This window comes from Halyomorpha halys, unplaced genomic scaffold, assembly GCF_000696795.3.
Source record: "Halyomorpha halys isolate HHAL.00 unplaced genomic scaffold, Hhal_1.1 Scaffold1029.1, whole genome shotgun sequence".
Taxonomy (NCBI): Eukaryota; Metazoa; Arthropoda; class Insecta; order Hemiptera; family Pentatomidae; genus Halyomorpha; species Halyomorpha halys.
The window spans coordinates 278170-301253 of record NW_027106971.1 but is presented as its reverse complement, the minus strand read 5'-3'; the positions used below and the strand labels follow the sequence as shown (position 1 = coordinate 301253).

Sequence of the window (23084 nt, the reverse complement as noted above, 5' to 3'; positions counted from 1 at the left end):
ATTTGTGATGTAATAATGAGCATCAAGGATTTTATGGAGGATTTCGGATTGGATACGGGAGGAATTTGATGATTTGGTGGAGCCACACAGCTTGATTCCATATGTCCAAATAGATATGAGTACCATAGTGTATACGAGGTTTTTGTAGTAAATAGGAAGTTTAGAGCGTTTGTCAATTAGGTGTTGTAATTGGTACCTACAAGCAGTTTCTGGTCATTTCAGTGTATTATGGGAATTCCAAGTCAGTCTCTTGTCAAGATGGAGTCCTAATTATTGAATCTGTTCTACTTGTGTTACTGGGATTTTAGAGAAAATTATATTAGAGCAGTAGAGAAGAGGTTTATGAGGGAGAGTAAAGGTGATCTGTTAGGATTTATTTTGATTGCTGTGATGCCATTCTTCAATGAATGTTATTTGTGATGCAGTAGTAGTATCATTGTTTACAGACAATACACATGTGTCATCAGCGTATGTTGTTAAGATTGTGTTAGGGTGGGTTGGGATATCAGCTGTATAAACCATATAGAGGATGGGACCTAGAATACTACCTTGAGGATATCTTGAACAAATTTTTGACATTTGAATTATACTATTTCCAAGACATAGTGAACAATTCAATCAAATGTTTACATTTTTTTATTTTAGTTATCACAAGCCAATCATATCAAAATTTTCTAATGATACAAATGATAATGTAAACTATAATTTCATGAATGAATATTATAATTAAATAAAACATTATTTAATAATTATAATTAAATAAAAAATTTATTATACTTTTATAAAATAAATATTATTAATTAAATTTTACTGCATCATTTCATTACCTGAATTTTGTTTTCTCTCAGCCAGTCCTAAGACTGTTACAATTTTTTTGAATCTTGGAAAATACAATGAAATGTTAGGAAATTTGAGTAAGAACTATAAAGAATCTACTGTTATTAGATTATTCAGAAGTTATTATTTAACTTCCTATATCTCTGTGATAAGAATGAATAAAATTATAATTTATTCTTGTTTTTCAATCTCGAAAATCTTATTGATTACCTATTCATTGGTCATTGTTTCCTTAAGCTTAAAATTATGATTAAAATAAATTATTCTAAATTACGATGTTATTTTCTTGTAGGAAGATGTTCCAATGGCACAGAGGAAGAGGTTCACTAGGGTCGAGATGGCGAGGGTGCTGATGGAGAGGAATCAATACAAAGAAAGGTTCATGGAACTTCAGGAAGCTGTGAGATTTACAGAAATGGTCAGGGCATCGAAGACTGATTCTGATATTGAGAAGAAAGAAAAAAATACTGTCTGGAAACTGTAAGTAATTTTGAATTTTGAAAGTCATAATGGCTGTATGAGGGATACATATACAATTATGCTTTGAATTATGTTTAACAGTGCATTTAATCTGAAGATACCTTGTAACTTTAAAAAACAATATATTTATATCATTTTAAAAAAATACAAATTAATTCTTCATTCTAAGTTTTAAAAAAATTATTAAGGTTTCCTACAAAATGATGTGCTGACTTTTTGTTTTTTGATCCACTCAGTCTTAAAATATGGTAACTGATAAAATGAAATATTTATGATGCTAAAATGTTACAAATAAATAACATAAATTACAATGTTTTATCTTTAACCAGGAGTCACCTGACATAATTTTATGTCAATATTATTATTTTTAAAATACAAACTTCTTTATAAGTAAATATAAAATAAATGACAATTTTATTAAAGGTATATTAAGATGGTAGAATAAAAATATAATCATAGTTTATGCTCACGATTTCTGAATGTGCGTTCTATCCTCAATGGGGACAGGCAATTGATTTCTGGGTAGCATCCCTAGACTCCTCCATTGCAATATTCCTCCTCCATTTAGAAAGAGTGGCATTAAGTATGGTATACTGTTAACAGAGGCCATTGTAGGTGAGGGAGTTGAGGGGTCACCTTAGCAACTTCATGTCTGCACCAGTGCTGGTTCAAATCTGGCCTGAGATAGTTGGCTTTTATTTCATGGTGGTCCCACGAAATGAAAATTCATTTTTCCAAATTTGGTTTGAATAGTTTGGTTTCCTATATGATGTTAAATACCACTTGTAAACAACTCTATTTTATAATATTTTTCAAAGGGGGCCTCCAATTACTGTTAACATCTGATCCAATTCGATAGAGAGGGTGGGCTGCAATGGGTTGTGAGCCACTGACCTAAAGCTATTTTCATTTATACAAATAAAAAAATGTGTTCTGTTTTTATATGCAATTCTCATACTGCTCTTTTAAGAAGATTTTAAAATTTAGGTTTCATATTGGTTTAATTTAAATAAATTGAATCAACAGAAAGGACCATTTAATTGTCTGCCAGTCTTCTTAATATCTGTGCATCTTCATCATTAGAAGAACCATTAGTTGGTAAAATTAATGGAATATTGATCATAGTTCCCCAATACAATACACTATCTTTGTTCTACTTTAGTCGGTTTATATTATATCTTGTGGAGAATTCAATTGTCTTTTGAATGAGATGTATAGTTTCTTAGTTATTAAAAAAAAATTTTTTTTTGGAACACTTGAGATTTTTTTTTTCAAATCCAGTGTCATTTCATAAAAAGAATATTCGTTTAAAATTTCAGCTTCATAGGTATTGTCATGGCCATGATAACCTTTTTATCATACTGATCTGTTCCTATGGGATGTTCCATGATTCTATAAAGCCTTCTTCAATAAACTGCCTAACACCAAAATTAGTCCATAGTTTCTGAAATTAGTCCATTCTTCAGGTTTATATAAAAGAATTAATTTAAATTTTGAGCATTGTTTTAAAATAAAATATATTGTAATTCTATTAACAACAGCTGACCCATAACTCACTTGAAGCTCAATTGCCCAACTAAGACTCTCCAGTAAATATGCAATTACTCTGAGTGTCGGTACACACAGATATACTTTGGACCCACAGAAGCTTTGTGTTCAGCTTGTGCATTGAAGGATTGTTACCATTTTTTATCAAACTGTCCCACGTATTAACAGAAATAAATCCAGTACATGCTGAAACTAAATAATATTAGCCGAATTAATGGTATGAATTTCTGTCAGTACCCACTCGATTGGATCTTAAACTTCTTTTTATGTATGTAACACCAAACCTTATACTTAGAGCTGGGATACCTATCGGCCCAATAGGATGTATAGTTTTTGTTTCTTTTATATTATTAAATATCTAGTGACTTAGTTGTTTTTTTACAGCCCAGCCCAGCTTGGGCTTATATAAATAATTTTTCAACTCACCATTTTTGTTAAATAACAACTATGATATATTTAATTATGTATTTTATAGACTAACTCTATTTGTATGGGAATTGTGCAAAAACAAATAAATAAATTATTATTAAAAATTTCTATTAACAACTTCTGATGATGACAGTACTACCTGTTTCCGACAATAAACCTTTACCCTGTAAAGCTTAGTGACTACAGAGTAGGTCCCTCTTACTATTTTGGCTTGTAATGAATAGTTTAATTACTATCATCCGTACCAGGACCATCTTCCTTTAATATATATTACGCATCGTCAATCAACAATCTTCTTATTATTCTTCTTTTGGTAAAGTCCTAATTTTATTTGTTTTAAAAGTTCAATATCTTTCAAGGTGGTCAAAGAATACCAGTTTTCATGATTTTGATCCTTAGCCTAGTGGTTTTTACTGGAGTTTTTGAAAATTCAAAATGTCTAATGCTAATATTAATCGAATTATGTTAAAAATCAAACAAAAAACATCGGAAATTATCCCCATTACCACCTTGATTAAATGCTTGTTTTATTAAATACTAAAGTATATCTAATTAGTTTATCATGTTTCCTAGAGAATTTTATAGTGATTACGGGCATTCAAAATAATTACAAAGAAAAAAAAAAGGCATCTGTTAATTATTAAGAAAAGAAGATTGAAAAAAAAAGGCCTGAGTCGTCAGCAATGTTTATTGGCTTACTGAGTAAAATCAATTGTTTTTTTTCTAGCCATGTGTTTGTCTTGTATCTATTTTCAAGTTAATCTTGCTTCCCATTTTGGTTATAATCGATTTTGACAAAAAGGCCCATTTGATAAGCCACCATCCATTTTGTGACTCGATGCGAGTTCAGTGTGAAAAGCACTTTCGAAGGTAGCATAATAATTTGGTAACCAAACGTTATCCACAAAATTTTCACCTAAGGCTCTGACCCTTAAGAATTAATAGATGATCTATTACCGTTGCCACTCTATTTAACAAATATCTTTTTATTTTAAATGTTATGTATTAGCTCTCTTAATTGATTATGATATTTTTTTGGATTGTTAGGCTCTGTTGTGGTATCAAAAAAGTTGTTAACTTCATTTCCCTCAAGTTCCAAATTGGCTTGGGTTATCCTCAGGGTGATGATGAATGGAGAACTGGTTTTTGGAAAAGGAAGGTAAGGGCTGGTGTCAAATTTGGGTTTAGCTGTCTTCACTAACGTCGGGTGTTGTCAGCTTTAAGCTTTACTGTTTGTGCTTCTTAAATATTTCCCATTCTAATGCTGGGTCTTTGTAGCTTTTCGTTGTTTTGCTTTTGTGTTGTTGTATACAATTGTATACAAATTTGTTTTAATACTCCTGCAATAAGAGAATCATGTATAATTAAGTCTGAAATGATGGTGAAGGGAAAGCAAAATGAGATAATTAAAATAATTGTGAGCTGATAAAATTATTTTTTAATAAAAAAAAAGTTTATTTGTGAATATTCTTTAATATTTCTTGCTAAAATTTTGTCCAATCTTGTTTTTTCACATTGAGATTTGAAATTATATCACTGATATTGATGGTACAATAATATTATGTAAATTCAGGCCAAAAGGTTTATGAAAAATCTCTTTCATATTCTGCAACTTCGGAACACTCCTAACTATATGTTATATTTGGTTAAATTAGCTATAGTTGAAACTAATAGCTAAAATTGCCATGGATACGACCCTTATTCATGAACCATTGATAAATAAACATCATAAATTAATTATAATAAAGAATTAGCGAACACAAAGATTTGATGCCGATACCACCAATCATTCTCAACATACATCTATCTAGTGACGCCCCTCCAAACCCAAATCTACTGAATCAGTTTTAATGCAATCCTTCCATCTACATTTCGGTCTACTCCTCAGACGTTAACCTATCGGTGGTGTTTATTAATATTTTAGTGATCCATTCATTACTACCCCTACACCCATCTTATTTGCCACAATGCTATAATCTGAATTATATTTACCAGTGCAGTTCCGGTTTGAGAATCAATTCCTTATCAATGGGAAGGATAATAGTTTTCTAAATTGTAGCTTTTAAGTTTTTGGATAGAATGCACAAGCTAAGCAATTTATAAATTGAAAAAGAACAAGCATTTCCCACCTTTAAACTCACTTTTGTTTCTTCTTAAATTTTGTTTTTTCTTAACCTAAATACTTAAACCTTTCTGCCTGTTCAAAGAATTTCCTCTTATATCTATATCACCGAAATTGCTTCCATTTCTACTGCTATTATTTTCTTTTTACCATATTAATTTTGAGACCTAGTTCCTTACTAGACTTTATCAATGTAGTTGTATTTACTTTTGTAGGTTCCTTGTCCTCACCCCATAATACTAAACCCATCAGCAAACCCAAGAACTAGTATTTAACAACAAGCACCAGTATATAAATTACATCATAAAAATTTTAAAATATGAAAAATATTACTTACCTAAATGTATAGGATAAGAGGATATAAAAATCAGGAATAACAATTGGTTTAAAAAATGGATTAAATCAGCTGATTATTTAGGCTGTACACTCAATAGAGATTTTGAATCTCTAGAGCTCCAAGCACTTTAATCCTACCTATCATTTTCTTTCACACCTTGGTTGGCCATTTTCTTAAGAACTCCCTCTTCCATCTCTTTCTGGGCCATCCATGTCCTATCCTCTCGGTTGGAATCCGATCCAGGAATTAGAATTAGCAGTGAGGTAATTGATGAGAGGATGGATGTGAGTACATCAGGAAACAAAAGGATCAGGGCAAACCATCTAGGATGGTACGGGTATGTGAAGAGAATGTTGGGCAAACTGAAAATAAAAAATTACTTATAACTTTAATGGGGGTTATCTCAACACTTAATTCACACCATTAATCAGCTATCAGTGATTCTCTTCTATTATTTTTGGTGTAATGATCTCTTGAGAGATTGTGAAATGTTGTACATACATGTTGTACATACTCGCTACAAGTGTTCGTTTAAAGGTAAGATAAGTAAGGCTATCCTACGCTGTTTGTTACATATTGCGTTAGATCACTACAATAGATGAATCTAATGATGTAAACACAATTAAGAATGATCGGTAGGAGGATTGAAGAATGGGTCACCAAGATTTATATTGATTCATATTCATATTTTATCGGAAGGCAATTTAAACACTACATAGAGGTCCTTTTGGCTGCATAGAGGGTACCATTTCAAAAAATTGGTTACTTGCTCAATTTATTATACTGAGATATATTTTTGATTGAATCCTGTGGCTAGTTCATTTGTTCTAGTAAATTTATTTGACATATTTTGTACAGTACAGCATTAGAAGGAAATTTTACCTTTATCTATCCTTGTTTGATATCTACCTAAAACTATGTCAATATTACGCCATGTATTTTCAGAATCATTTCTATTGGATCAAAATATGTAGAGGTATTAAATTTGTATATAGCATTGATTTGCAATATGGTACATTGTTTGGTTTGAGGTTGTAAATACAGCTTTGTAGGATATTGTTAATAAAGTACATAAAAATATTTAGATATATATTGTAAATAGGTAGACAAAATATAACAAGATAATTGTGATACTGTATTTTTATATTCCAACATACTTTTGTAAAAGGAAAATGTTAAAATTTTATTATTTATTAGGGTATTTTCTTGATTAATAGGAGATTCCCTCAACAAAATTCCTCCCTTAGTCGGCTCCTCCACTCCTCCCTGCTCATTGCATCCTCTTCCTCAATCCACCTTACTCTCAGCCACATCTCTTCACCTGACAACAAGACCTTCCTCTCCTTCTGCTACCCTTAGCCTCCCACTTGAGTCGTTCACTACCCATCATCATCACCATACTATTTATATCTTCTTTCTTCTGTTATCTCCAGCACATTCTTTCTCTGATAGTCTCATTTCTGACTCATTGCATCCTTGATACTCTAGGGGACCTATAAAAATGCATCTCGAGGAGTTTTTTTATCTAGTGATTTTTCGACCTGCCATGTTTCAATGCTATAGAGCATTACATTTTCTACTAGGGCCATATATATTAATTTCTTCACCTTCGTATAAATATTTTCACTCCAGAGAATTGAATTTAGCATACCAATAGCTTTCTATTTGTTTGTTTGTTTATCTCTCTTTTTTTAAATTTCCTTCCTCACTTTTCCATTGCTTTTGAGTGTTGAGCCAGGTAGCAGAATTGGAGTATCCCATTATTCTTTGTCAAAACTGAGTCATTCAACTCATCATTCTCTGTCTTCATATATTTTGTTTTGTCGTAATTAATATTCTGGCTCCATAGTCCATACTGTTCGGTTAATTTTCCAAACATGTTATCTATTTCAAATTCATCCTGTGCTATTATCACTTGGTCATCAGCGAATAGCATGTGACACAAGTGTCTGTCTTTTATTGGAATGCCCATTTTGCCACATTTTTGTGTCAGATTGCAAAATATATATCTTAAATAAGGTAAATATATTATATTTATTATTAAGAATATAGTATATTCTAAATCCTTCTGACATCAAAGAGCCAATTTTTGCTTTGCATCTACTATGTATTTCTTTTATCACCTCCACTACTTCAGCACCAATACGAGCTTGCTCCAAAGCTTTCTAAAGCAATTCCCGTTGGACACTGTCCTAAACTTTTTCGAGAATTATTAAGATCATGTCTAGTCTTTAATTTGTTTACTTGTTTTTCTAAAATATGCCTAAATGTAAATATATGATCAATGCAAGATTTCACTGCTGTAAAATCACACTATTCTTCGGTTTGAGTAAATTCATTCTCTATCATATTTTTTATCTTTATACCCAGTCATTTCATAGTTGGGCGGCCCGTACCTCAGTTGTTAGGCACAGTCTGACCAATTTGATGTCTATTGGCAGTGCCGATTCGAATCTGGCCTGAGGTGTTGAATTTTTCATTGAGTGGCGGTCCCACAAAAGAAAAACTTTGACCCTCAACCATGGTTAGGCAGCATAGGACTCCAATGGGAGTCTTGGCCAAAAAAAAAAATTTATAATTGGGTTTTTCACGTTTAGCCCCCTATAATTACCTCCTTTCTATCATAATAAATCATACATCAGATTTTTATATTTAAAAATAATTTAAACAAATTTGTGAATTTTGTCTCTTTCTAAATCCTGGTAGATTTCCTTGGATCTCTATTAGCATTAACTCAATATTTATTTTTCATATTGGAATAAGAGTCACAACTTTTAGATAAGAATTGAAACTATTGATTGTAGTATTTAGGATATTTGAACTCTAAACTAAGTCCTGTTCATGAAGAAGGTTAAACTCCAAACTTTAAAAGTTGTTTTCCTCAAAATTCCTTTTGGACGACTTCCCCTCTTTCTTTTGTCACCTCTTCAATTACTATAAGTCTAATTATCTTCTTTCTTTTTTTTTCAGATTCAGTCGATTATTCATAAACAGCGATCGAGGGGTAGTGTCAAAGCCATTACCAAACGCTAACTTACGATACAACGCTCCATCCCACCACATCAGCCCAGCATTGGATACAATGAGGAAGCGATCCTTACATGAACGAAAGCGAGGGCTGGACTTAGATGCGGGGGATATGTCAGTATTACTTTTTGATTTTGAATGCTTTTGCACGACTATTTGCTTTTATCTTCTTCTGCGAAGCATTATTCCTATTTTGTATATTATTTTTAAATTCCAATCAGTTATTTCGAGGAAGTATTGTATGAAAATTACTAACCTAAGGTTTCTTTTCACCTCTCCACATTAATTTTCTTTATTTCTATTACAATCAATCTTATCATTCATTAACGTGTTTTTGTGTGTGTATTTTTCTTTGTAATGTTTTTGTTTTTTATTTTGAATATTAAATGCACTAAATCAGTCGTTTGATCGTTTTAAAAACATGCTTTAGATTATTGATTGAAATGTATCCTTGCAGGAATGGAGAGGTTCCGGCCGAACAGAAACCGTCGGTTGCCCCTTCTTCGGGAATAATTGAACTCAGCAAAGAGGCCTTTTCGTGATATTAGCTTAAATAAATTATTGCGTTTTATTTATTATAAATTTATTGTAAATAGATCTGATTTTATCATTTAAACATTTTGTACATAACATTATGTTAATTCGTTAACAAAACAAAATACTAGACTCGTTTTTTTTTTGTTTTACAAATTTTAATAAATTATTATTTCTTTTTGTTGTGTTATGAAATTAAAAATTAGTTAGTAAAGCCTTTCCTGTCCTCTCCTCTTTGCAATTTCAGTTTCTTCTATCTATCTATAGCTCTTAATTTATATTTATTTTTCTTATTTTAAGATGGTGTTCAGTCTCAATCGCACGCAAAACTCTTGGCAATTAGGACTATTTTCATTTCATTTCTGCATGCTAATTAGTAATTAAGCTTATTTTAAATTGCAAATATTTTCTTCTTTAGTCTTAGAGAAATAGATAAAACTAACTTATTCTTTAAGTGCTTTTTAAGAATTATACTTCAAAGCGGATATACTGAATTATGGTTAGTTGGAATGGTAGAATGGTTAGTTGTATATACTTGGTCTAACAAGTCTCTATTCAATTCAGATAAACTTTGTTTCTTTTCAAAATCATTGGCTACTCGGACAATGGTAAGTAATATGTTAGATAAAATTGTGTGAAGCATATTTGATTGGATTTTTATAAACATAATATGTAATTATTCTTCATACAAACATGAAATTAAATATCTGCTTGATATGCTTGCTCACATGAAGGTTGATTGATGATTTCACCATATATTTAAATTAAAAAAAAAAGTATGAAATGTTTAGTATAACACACAATTTGAATAATAATTGAAGAATTTTCTATCAGAAGGAGATATATCTATTTTCGGAATATTATTATGGAAGTATCTGATGAAGATAGGTTATAGTTTTATTGATAATGTTGGTTAGCACAGATATTTAATAATATTTTAAATTAAATTCAGTAATGATAATTATTTACTTTCATTCCTCCAAAAAAAAACTGGAACTATTACTTCTTGACTTGACAGTACGATGATAAGTGTATTGGTTAGTTTGTAATGTTAACAGTCCTTCAAGAGGGAAAATTTATTTCCTTTCACTTCTTTCCTGTTGTAATTAAAGTTTAGGTTAGGTTATAATAAACAACATTTTTCAGCATCAGTTCCTACCACGTTTACTTCTAACTTATAAATATGGATAATTAATACATCTTTCTTATATGTTTATATAAATAATTGACCATCTTCTTCATATTTTTAATATATCTTTCATGTTAACGACAGACATTACTCACTGATCCTTGTACTTTTTTCGACTATGAAACTTTATTGCCTGACAATCTTCAGTATTAGATATTTAATATTAGAATACATATTACAAAATAAAAATATTACAGATATTACAAAATTAAAATATTAGATAGTATATATTTATAGCATCATTGAACTCTATGACCAGAAACTTTATGAATGAAGCATTTATTTTATATTTACGTAATAGGTAATATAAATTTTAATGTTTTTATTCCTTTTTTAAAAACAACTTATATACTCATTGCCTATGTTGTGTATACATATATAGGACGTCGCTACAGTTGTTTGAAGGGGAGAGATATAAAATTTCTTAATTAGCAGAGTACATTTAATCTCTATATAATTCTCCTATATTTCTAAATCTATTAAGGTCCTAATTTTCTCATTTATATAATTCTGAGGTTTGTCATTTAACCCTTAATCTACTCTTTAGGTTTAATTCTGAAGATTCTCCTGAATTTATTGGGTTGACTTTATTATACTGTTCAGAGGAAACAGCAGCCTAGAGGAGGCTCCTTCAGTTGTTCAAGGAAAAATTGCCTGTTAAATAGCTGTGTAGTTAATTTTTAAAATGTTTGTAGTCTGTTCAAGAAGTAATTGTTGACACCTTTTTTTGGAGGAGTGAAAGTAAATAATTACCTGAAAACTTTTTGTTGTAGATATATATTTTATTGTTGATATGTTTAATTTTTATATGAGACTCCTCAATTTTATATTCTCACAACTAGAAATAAAAATTTATCATTAATCAGGATTACTTTTGGTGGATAGTGGGTTTTGAATAATTTTATAAACTTAAATCAATACATATTATATGAATTGAATATATTTTGATCCTGTACGATTTAAACTTTAATAATGTAAGTGGATTCATCGGGAATGATATTTTGCATGAACATAAACCGAAAGTATTACTTGTGAAAATATAATAACTTGACCATATGGGAATCGGAAGATGGTCAGAGCAATCAAGATGACTGAATGATGTCACATGAGGCGGTGCAGATGGTGGTCGTAGTGATGCCCATGGACCTCATCCTCAGGGAGGATGTCCTTAAATATGAAGTAAAGAGGCAAGGACTAGAAGCGCTACTGGATGAGCTCTGAGAGAGGACCGGTGAGACTCCAAACTTATGGAAGAAAATACTCCAGGAGGACTCAATACAGAAGTGGAATGGACGGTGGGTAGCAAGCCAGAAGGGCACTTTGAGAAAATTCTTCCCTACCGTCCTTTCTAGATTGAAGGTTAAATGGGTCATCCCAGACTATTGGGTCTCACAAATCCTAACAGGACACGGCAGGTTTCGGGGAAAGCTGCAGAGCTTTGGAAAGAACATCGACCCCCGGTGCCCCACTTGCGGAGTTCCTGAAACAGCAGAACACGTAACAGTTGATTGCTCCGCCATGGAAGGACACCGAGCCAGGCTGTTGAGAAAGACCAGGATTTTCGCCCTCGCCGAGTCGGACTTTCCCTGTTTGATGGAAGTAGAGAATTATCCCTTCTTCAGGGAGTTCATTTACGGGTGTAATGAGGTGGTGGGCCCAACTCATTTCACAATGGGAAGGACTTGAACGTCCAACATCGGCGAGCCACTAGAAGAGGAGGGAGCTGACCCAGATTGAGACCAAGAGGGCTGGATCAGCCTGGTAACTGCAGGAGGCATCCAGTCGGATGCGCACCAGGAGGACCTACTGAACAGATGCAGTGGACAAGGTGCAGCTCCATCAGTAAGGTGCTAAACCTAGTACTGGGCTGCACCACAGTAAAAAATTTAAGAAAAGAATAAAGAAAAAAATTAGAAAAAAAAAGAATTGGTAATCTTTGGGAGCAGTGGCATGCGCACTACCCCACTGCTCCCGCTCCCCGCATGCCAGAAATGGCAAGGGAGGGGATATAAAAAAAAAATTAATAAATAAAAAAAAAAAGAGCAATCAAGATGAACAAAAGTAATTCGATTGCTAACATTTGGACACACTATATAGGTCATCATCATGGGTGTTGTGATGGGTGAAGGTTTAAAAAAATGGACAAAGGAATTATAGTAAATAATTCCTACATTCCTGGATGACAAAACGTATATAATGGCAACAATATTGATCGAGTGAATTGTGATGCTAATGATCTTATATTTGAGTACTTTAAACAATTCGCTTAATAGCTTCATCTTATTATAAATTAATTTGTAATTTAATTACGTATTTCTTGTGACACAATGTGCTGTTTCTACAATATATTTTGTATACGGATGACTCTCTTACAGCTTAGGGCTCAGAGGCAGGCAGCTGGAGAAAAGATTAGCCACTAGATGGAAGACCATTTCTTTAGGAAAAATAACTACTGCATTTCAAAGAGTTGTGCAGGACTCCAATACAGTCTTATGCTAACTAATCTTACACGACGTAACAATGTAAGAGTTGAATGTGTGACGCTGGCCTATCAGACTATGAAGAAGCTGTTAGGTTAGCTAGCTTATCTATGTGCATCCCTTTCTCACCGAGCCCATTTGTAAAATCAGCTTAAACAATGCAAAAAAAAAATGCGGCTAATGGTTATAAAGCAATATTGGCTAAATAAGAAACAGCAAAACTCCAAGCTCTTTTTGGAAGAGCCCTGCACAAGCAGAAGTAAATTTTTGCTTCCAATAGATGGAGCCACTCTTAAGAAAGTTAAAGGTTTATTTACTGTAAACTGACAAAGAACATTTTTAGACTGTCATGTGGAGGATGAAATAGCTTTGCGTTTGAGTGATAGGTGCGTAGGTATGTTTCATATGAGTGATAGGTTTGTGAGTCAAAGTTTCATACAGTTTTGTATGGATTGTACAGAGGACTCCAAGCAATATGAACTTATGAATCCACAAAGTCTTTGAAGATTAATGGATTCTGCTAAAATTATACTTTAATCATCTAAATATATTAATACAATATTTTTTTTTATTGTGAATTATCTTTGAATATTATTATCTGTTGTAGTAATGCCTCTCAGTTTCATTTATAATCAAGAATTGACTTTATCATTAATGAATAGTAACTCATTCAGTGATGTGATGAGATTTAGTAGTCATAAAAAAGTTTTAATATCAAGTCATACAATTCTGAGATTTATTTTTATTTATATTTTCTTTGTATAAACCAATGCATTTTATTATTATTATTAGTTTTCTTTTTGTGATCTGAGAAGTACTATCGAGAAACAAATTATAACTAGTTGTCAAGCTCAGATTTAACAAATTTAATAGTTGTTTTGGAAGGGGGATATAATAAGTATAAGCTCAGTATATTTTTTTTATGGCCAATGTCCTCCATTGTGGCACCCCGAGAGTAATGTCAAGATTCATTTATGGCCAATGTCCACCATTGTGGCACCCCGAGAGTAATGTCAAGATTCATTTATGGCCAATGTCCTTCATTGTGGCACCCCGAGAGTAATGTCAAGATTCATTTCCTGGTGCCAATGCAAAATAAATATTGACTGGTTCTAGTGGGAATCGAACTCACAATGTTCTGGACCAAGAGCTCTGGGACCCTCACCCCAATGTCCTCCATTGTGGCACCCCTAGAGTAATGTCAAGATTCATTTCCTGGTGCCAATGCAAAATAAATATTGACTGGTTCTAGTGGGAATCGAACTCACAATGTTCTGGACCAAGAGCTCTGGGACCCTCGCCCCAATGTCCTCGAAGTTCAATCAGACACAAAATTTTTGAAGTTGTGGAATTTCTTGAGATTGAGGGGTCATTTACAGTAACTGAAATTGTGAAACTTGGATTCACCAATATTTACCCTAAACAAATCAGGTTAGCAATGAATCATGGAGAAGTCCATAAGTAGAATGCATGCTCTGCTTACTGGTAAGACAGTTTAGATCTGCAAATACTGAAAACGCGATAATGGAACCTCAAAGAAGAAGGTTTGACTGTATACTGGAATCCAGTTTCGGAATATTTCATGATGCTGTGCAAAATGTTTTTCTACTATTATGATATTTGTTTGACATCAGCTATAACATCATCGTACATATAGCGAATCAGTCATAGAACTCAACACATATATAAGTCATAGAACAATACAGCACATTATTTATCAAAACAACAATGTAGCACTAAGATTGGTCATCAAAACAGCAACATAGAACAAACAGCTCTTCAGTCATCAAAACAACAACATAGCACTGAAAGTTTATCCATCCTCAAAATAACAATATACCACAGACAGCACATCAGTCATCAAAACAACATACCACAGATAGCGCATTACTCCTCAAAACAACAGCATAGCACAAACAGAGCATTAGTCATCAAAACAACAACATAGCACATTAGTTATCCAAACAATATCGCATAGTCAGTTTATCAGTCATCAAAACAACATAGCACTGACAGGCTATCAGCTATCAGAATAGCAGCATAGTACAGACAGCACATCAGTCATGGAATTCAACAATATAGCACAGAAAGCACATTAACAATGTTGCATTGAGTGCGCATTAGTCTTCAAAACAATCTTCAATCTAGAACTTCTTTTATCTGCTCTGATTAGCTTTGAATTTTCAAAGATCTTTTCAGTTATTTGTTATATTATATTATTAGTTCATTCTGTTCTTATTGGAGGTATCTTATACTATTCTTTCTACCATTTCATGATTTCTATCATCCTGCTTATCCAAATACATAAATTTGAATCCTAGTTTCTTGTGGTCTCTTATCACCTAAAATAGAGATTGATTTGAAAAAGTGTACTATTTATTCATTTATAGGGGATTTCATCCCAATCAAATTTTTATAAACCTTAGTTCAGGTTGTTACCAAATTTCTGATTATAATAACTAATTCAATTAAAACTAACTAAATATGAAACTAAAAAAAAAAAAATCATTCCTTTCATTCATTATTTTTTCTCATTTTGTAAAATTCGTAACAATTTTTATTTTGCTGTTTAAAAACGTCATAATCAGCTGTTATTGGTTTAGATGTTCCTTGTTGATGAAATGTACCTTCAGTACTTTTTCTTTCCCTTAAAACCAAAACAATAGAAACTAATTTATTTTAACCAAATTTAGGATATCCAAATAATAACATTTTGTTTGTTAGTTTTGAAAGGGCGTTTAACAGCCTGGTCATCAACGCCCGTTGGTTGTTGGTTTTGGTAAGGCGTAGTTGTTCCATAGTCATGGTGTACTGATCCGCACCAGTGGTATTCATTTCTGTGAGATTTGAAATATTTCTAGCTAAACAATTATAATTTGTTTAATAATCATTACGATAGTGGAAAGGATGATGAAAAGCAGATAAGTAACTGTTCTAATTTTAAAAATAAGCAAGATAAATAGATAATTATAATAATTAAAGGCTGGTTATTAAGTTGTCTGATGAATTTAATGACTCTTTTTAGTACGGATTCGTCGTTTCTCAACACCATTGGAACATTTGTTGGTATCCCTAACTGGTTCAGAGTTAATGTGTAGTGATGACATTCTTCAAAAATGTGTTTGACGGTCAGATTACTATTACATTTCGAACATTTTGGAGTGGCCTCTCCTGTTATGAGGTGGATGTGTGTCAATCGGGTATGTCCTATTCTGAGTCAAGTGATCACTACTTCTTCATGGCGTCTACTTCGGGTTGATGTAATCCAGGGCTTCACATGTTTCTTTATAGGTTTCAACTTACTGGGTGGACTTTCATCCCACATTGCCTGCCATCTTTTATTAATAGATTCCTTTAAAGGGCGAGCAAGTTCCTTTGCAGTTAAGATTGCTGCTGTTCTACCTGGAAGGACGAACGCTTCTCTAGCAGCTTTGTCAGCCATCTCATTTCCTGTAATACTAACATGCCTGGCAGCCCAGATGAAGTAGACTGATTTATCTATTTGTTTTAGCATTATTAAGTATTCATGAATTCGTTGAACAAGTGGGTGAACTGAATACATTATGTGAAATGAATTTGATAAAAGTTTGTGGAGCTATTTTTTCTATCATATTTTAAAAATAAGATTAACACAGTCATTTATGCCTTTTTCACTAGCTTTTCATATTTATTTACAATAGGAATAATCTTCTTCACTCTGTTTTGGGCAGTGCAACGATTTTTAGGATTAAACTCGTTACTTTCAGCTTCTTGCATCCTCAAAAGTATTAATACTGTCATTTTTTTTTTAATGCCTTTTTCTGTACAACTTACTTAACAACCAATTTGTTACAAGTTATATTTTCATTATTGTATGCCTTTTTTAATAACAAGACTGATTTATGTGTTTGTTGTTTTGTTTTATTCCAATCATATTTCTCTGAAAATGTGGTGGAAAAAATTTAGTCATTATTAACTTTTATGATCAATGGATTCTGAAATTCATTAACATTTTTACATTATGAGCCGATCATTTTACTGATTTTTGTTAATTAATTTTGATTAATTACAAGGTGTTTTACGCCATTATCCAAGATAAAATTATTAAAAAATTTTTTTTAAACAAAGATTAAGTTGATAAGACTGGTATCGCATGACATAAGAACAGGTTACTTTTCATGAGATGCTAAGAGGGAAGGAGCTTTAGTTATGTAATTAAAACTTTTTTATGAATTAAATTTTAAAATACCTTATAATTAAGTATAAGTTTAAAAAACTACTTCGTAGATAATAACGCATTCAGTTTATAGCCCATTCATTTTATCATTGATCCATCAATAAATAAAATTATATTCACTGAAATAATGAGTCACATTGTTGTATATGGGAATCATCAACACAGTCATTGAGAAAGCATTAACCGTAAATTTAAAAAAAAAAAAAATTTGAACCACTTCCAGTATTTAGAAAGTTATAGAACTATTTTTAATATATTCAGAAACTGCCTGTATTTTCAGCAACAAAATTTAAAAAAAGAAATTATTTTTTGATCATAAAAATATCGACTTCCCTTATCTGATTATTTTAAGAATGACAAAATGACATGTATATAGTTAATTTTTAAAATCTGTTATACTGATTTTAGGAGTGAAAAGATGGAGCAGCGTACAGCGAGGCGTGCGTCGGAGAGGAGAGAGCAGTTGAGAGCTGTGCAGGCACATGTTCGGAAGGATGATGGTAGGCTACACGCATACGGCTGGTCGTTGCCGGCCAAAGGAGCAGCCGCGCCACCTAAGGTGTCCGGCTCACCTCAGGTCCCTGTACCAGTACCAGTCTACTGCAGGCCTCTCATGGAAAAGGAGGATGGCATGAAGGTACTATTACTAAGCAATTGGGCAAAAATTATTATTATATAGATTTTTAAGTAACTAAAAATACATGAGATTTTTAGAAAATTAAGGTATGAAAAAGTAATTTTCATTTACTGTCTGTTGTTATTTTTATTAAAATATCACAATAGGGTCAAAAAAATATATTTATTTTCCTGTTGCTATAAAAATTTGTATTTTATAGTGTCTAAGAGGCGTGAATAGGGGACTGGAGTGTCACAGTGGTAAGACATGATGCTACTAACTCCAAGGACCGACCCGGGTTCAAATCCGGCCGGGCAGAAAATTGTTATCTGATACATTATAGTCATGAATTAACCCTGTGGGTTCTGGGGTCCACCCAGCCTCATTAATTGGGTTCCCTTAGTTGGGTAAAAATCTGGGGGTCGAGCGTGATTCTGACCAAATCACCTCCTTGCACAACTGTTGGTCTAGTAACAGTACTCCCTTACAAAGTACTGAACCACTATCTAAACTCCTGTCTCTGTTTCTCCATTTTTCTTTTCTAGCTAATTCTTTCATAGTTCATATTTATCTATTTATTATTACAATGAACAATTTAAAATTGTTAATTATTTCAAATAAACAAATTAAATTGACTTTAGGAAAAGATTTTTTTTAAAATTTGGTATTGAAGCCCTGTAAAACTTTTTGAATGAGGATTAGAACTGGCTGATATGAAAAATTATTTAATTTTACATTGATATACTGGGTTTAATAAAAATTGACAGAGCTGGTTTGAAAAACAGTATAAAATTAATTGTATAAAGTGATACTTTCAATTTGTCGATTTTAATGAAAAAGTTGCTGTAACGTCCCCATATACACCTCCCTTAAATATGTAATTTCAGTTTAGTTAGTATGACTTTTCGATATTAAGCTAGGCTGTTCACATACTCACTAACCGTTTTGTGAGACTTATTATGTTTTTACCTCAAAATGTATATTAGTAACTCAAATTCGAAGTTTTCACAATTACAATTCTTCTTACTATATATTCAATATATACTCCTCCCTCAAAATGTGAGGTCTATCAGTCAATATCTTTCACATATGTTAAGATTTACAGGAGGTATAATTTTAAATTAAACTTTTAGTTCATTACAATTTATTATTATTTTTTTTTTCATTTTTTCAGATCTGGTGTGCCGCTGGAGTCAACCTTGCTGGTGGTAGAACTAGGGATGGTGGAGATATTGTGGGAGCGAGTGTTTTTTATGATAAACCGCCAGTTGTCGATGAAATTGTCAATAGCGAACCTGTTAGTCCAATAGAACAACTGGAAAAAGACATCAAAGTAATATGTTATTATTTATCTATGCCATCTTGATTCAAACAAATAGTATTGACTGTATAATTTAATTTTAGACACCATGTTTTGGTTATAATAATTTAATTTATGGAATTTAACATTAAGAACACAATAAGTAATATTTGTACCAGTGCATTAGAATAATTTTAATGTTGAGAAAATTTGGTGCTCTTACTTGCAGTTACATATACATAAGGTCTGCCATTGTAACTCGTCTTTGAACAAGTTTGTACCTATATGTGTGAGCAAAGAAATCGAATGATAAAGTGTGACCAAAGAGCAATTATCAACCAAATAATGCTAAATTAGTATTACGGACATCATTTTCAAAATATTTTAATCAAGAGCTGCAGAGATTTTGAATCATGAGTTAAATTAATTTCTTTATTGTCACTGGATCTATTATTAATTTTAAAATCATTGTTGCTCCTTCTGAAAATGTTATTATTTTAGAGGAATAGAGTTATAATAAAACAAAACTAGGTGTATGTAAGGCTCATTATACAAATGATATTTCTTAAAAATCATAAAAAAAAACAACAAATTAGCCTTATGAGAATGTTTTTATTTTTGATGAAAAAATATACGGTTGTAGAGTAATATCCATGGAAAAAGTTTGAAAAACAAAAATATTAAAAAATCTATCAATACTTTTAAAGATTTACAAACTTGAAGGTGGAGAGTTCAGACTCCAAAATGGGTCACTGCTTGATGAAGGCTTCTCTCAAATTTTGAAGAGGCAACTCATTGGCAAACTCATGAAATAGTGGGGTCTCTGGACCCAATTGGTCTGAATAAGTTCAGAGAGTGAACACAGTCTTTTCAGATCATCACCATTTGTTCATACTCAAAAATTCACCATTAGTGAATAGTTTTGCACCGCTCCCAGGCAAAGGGTCAAAGGCAGGATAGGGAAGAGAAGAGCATATAAGAAGAGGCAGTCTTTATGTTCAATTAAAAACCTTAATAGCCCATCACCAATCAACAACCAAGTCTTCTATGATTCCATGCAATCCCATTTCAATCAATAGTCAAAATTAATTTAAAAACTAACCTAACTAAACCACATTGTATTCCCTTTTGGTTAAAACCCACAAATAATCAATTGTTGTATAAATCATAGAAGAATAGAGGTTTTATTTTTGCTTTTCACCATATTCAATTTATTTCAAATAGAGTCTACACCTTTCATACCAGCTTATCAGCAAAATTATAATTAATTCAGGTAATACCCCTCAACATTGTACCCACAATGAAACACCGGAATATCTAATTAACCGTTTGCAATTACCTTGAAAATTCTACCTGTCCGTTATTGTTATGTGCAATATTTCAAACCTTAGCAACAAGCTTATTACAATAATATGGGGGTCTCTTGATTTTCAGAACAGATTGAAGCAAATCATGAATTCCTTTTTTCCTTTGATACCTTGAGGTGTTCTCATGTTTCCCACCTCTACAATGAGTTAAGCTGGCTCTCTCTCTTTAACCATTGACAATCCTATACTAAATTATCAAATCCAAGCATCAGCAGCCTCTTACAAATCAAATCCTCTATTCACACACAGGAGCCAAGATCATCCCGCCTTTCTAACCTCTATATTCCTTCCTGTAGAACATTCCTTTTTAGTCTGCTGCACTGCTTTCTTTCATTCCTCCTTTCGAATATCCCAACATTTTTCTACCCTATCTTCATTTAAATCTCTCTATATTCGATACCTTCTCACACCCTAAACCAACACTTCCTAATTGGGACACCTTTATTTAATAAAAGAATCAAGATTAGAAGTGAATAATTTTTTTTACTATTTTATATTAACCTCTTCATGCTTATAATCAAACATGAGCTGTGTTATTTATGACATGTACATAAGTGTGTACCTGCTTATATATACGCCATATATACTTTAAAGGTAGTATGGATTAATTGATTGAAAAATTTTATATTTCATTTATTCTGTTCTAATTCATCGGCGTACTATAGTGTAAAACTTGATGTTGACTTAAAATTATTTATTTAAATTTTCATTGTACTTTGTATTTCAAAACATTAGTACATTCATACCACCATATTCAAACTTAGAAAAAGTAAGTAATTTATTCTTACCTCTTGATAAAATTATTGACTTGTTTCTGTTTGTTCTTGTTCTCTTCATGATTTGAATTATTTTAATTTAATTAAACTGGTAAAGTAAAAAAATAAAATAATAAAATTGTATTTTATCTAGTGTGTGTTTCTTCACTATTATGCAAATCAAAGTAAGAATCATTTAAATATTCATATTATTGTTCACAATAACTTTATTCAATGTTGGTTGTTCATGTAATTGAAAATGACCAATATATACATGTATGTTTAATAATTTTTAAAAACAAATATGTAAGAAATTTCAAAAACAGTTGGAAACTTGTGTATTTTCAATTTTCAAATATAAAGTTATGTCATATTGGGGCGTAGTAATAACTATCAAAAAGGTTTCACGCTATTGGTATTTTCATTGGTGATGTCGACAATCAGCAGGATGCCTTTAAAGACTGGATTTGTCTTAAGACATTTTGAGGTTCGGTCTGGAGCCTGCTTTCTATTTCTTGGTAATATGATGATGCTTTAAAACTATAAAGATTTCTTCTGACTCAGAGATTGACTCTATCAGAAACTATATTGCTCTGAATAAAAATGAAAAGAGGGGAACTTAATAATGTATTTTTAATTCAACTATGATAAAATTAAAGGAGGTATCGAGTTTGGTTTAAGTTTGTGAAAATAATAATAGTAAGAATAAGTACCTTCTACTGATTCTAGTGAATTTTAGGTATTTCGACAGAATACAGGTGAATATCAACTGATATTGTCAAGAATTTTGTTTTTTCATACCCATTCTTATCAAGTTCTGTTATAAATAGAAGTAATGAATGTGGAGTAAAGCATATTAAAATTTCCAAAATATGTTAATTTTTATGTTTATATATAGGAATGGTTAAAATTGATCCTAGATGTGGCAAAAGGTAAATATTAAGTTGGCATGTGGCTTTATCTTTGTTAGTAAAAATATTGTATTTACATGAAAATTCTAGCCCTAGTTAAGAGACAAATTATAATGAATTATATCATGATGAATCATATCTGTTTAATAATTACTGATACTATTTAGGATCATATTAGGTGAAATCAACATGGCAATTGTTTCTTACAGGAAGGCGAGAAGCAGAGAATGGAGAGCCAGGAGCAACTTTCCTCGCTAGTTTGGATCTGCACAAGCACTAGATCGATCAGCTACGTCACCGTGATAGATGCCAACAATCCAGCCGATATTCTGGAGGCTTTTAGTGTCTGCCCGTCTCATCTCCTGTGTATTGCCAGTGTCCCTGGTCAGTGTTCCTTATTTTAATGCTCAAGAAGTATATACCATTAGGCTCTATCTTCAGCCATGTTGATATTAATTATCAGCTTATGGAGGTCATCTTTGGCATTGTCCCACACCCCCATTTTGGGTCTACCTATTGGGTACGCGTCATCTGGGTCATACATATTGTAATATTTAAAATTTATTCAAATTATAAGGATTTTAACTGGCTTTATTATTCTCAAATCAAAAATTAAGGTTGATGCTGACAAGGTTTAAATGATTATATTAAATATTAACTAGATATGAAATTTTTATTTTAAATTACTAATGATTAGTTTGCTCTTTGTTAGAAATACATGGGAAAAAAACTAAACTAAACTATTTATATTTAAAAAATAATTATTTATCAAAAAAAGAGGATATTACAATATATATGTTTTTTTTCATACATAAGTCATCTAAAATTGTCTTGTGTTTGCACCATTAACCTCTTATAGAAAATTATTACTATTATTGTAGAAAACCAATACTTCAAAAAAAAAAAAAAATAAATATTATTTTTATTTATCTTCTC

General features: G+C 31.8%; 1 protein-coding gene across 18 annotated transcripts in view; it reads left to right on the top strand.

The window, feature by feature from the left end:
- The window catches only part of syd (JNK-interacting protein syd), a 94244-nt gene that overhangs the window by 18226 nt on the left and 52934 nt on the right, over window positions 1-23084 (top strand). For all 18 annotated transcript variants that reach the window (XM_067045274.1, XM_067045273.1, XM_067045276.1 and 15 more), the window contains 5 exons: window positions 1130-1317; window positions 8724-8894; window positions 17608-17836; window positions 18990-19148; window positions 22358-22532. In XM_067045274.1, the coding sequence (XP_066901375.1) occupies window positions 1130-1317; window positions 8724-8894; window positions 17608-17836; window positions 18990-19148; window positions 22358-22532 (922 nt within the window). The remainder of the gene's footprint in view (window positions 1-1129; window positions 1318-8723; window positions 8895-17607; window positions 17837-18989; window positions 19149-22357; window positions 22533-23084) is intronic.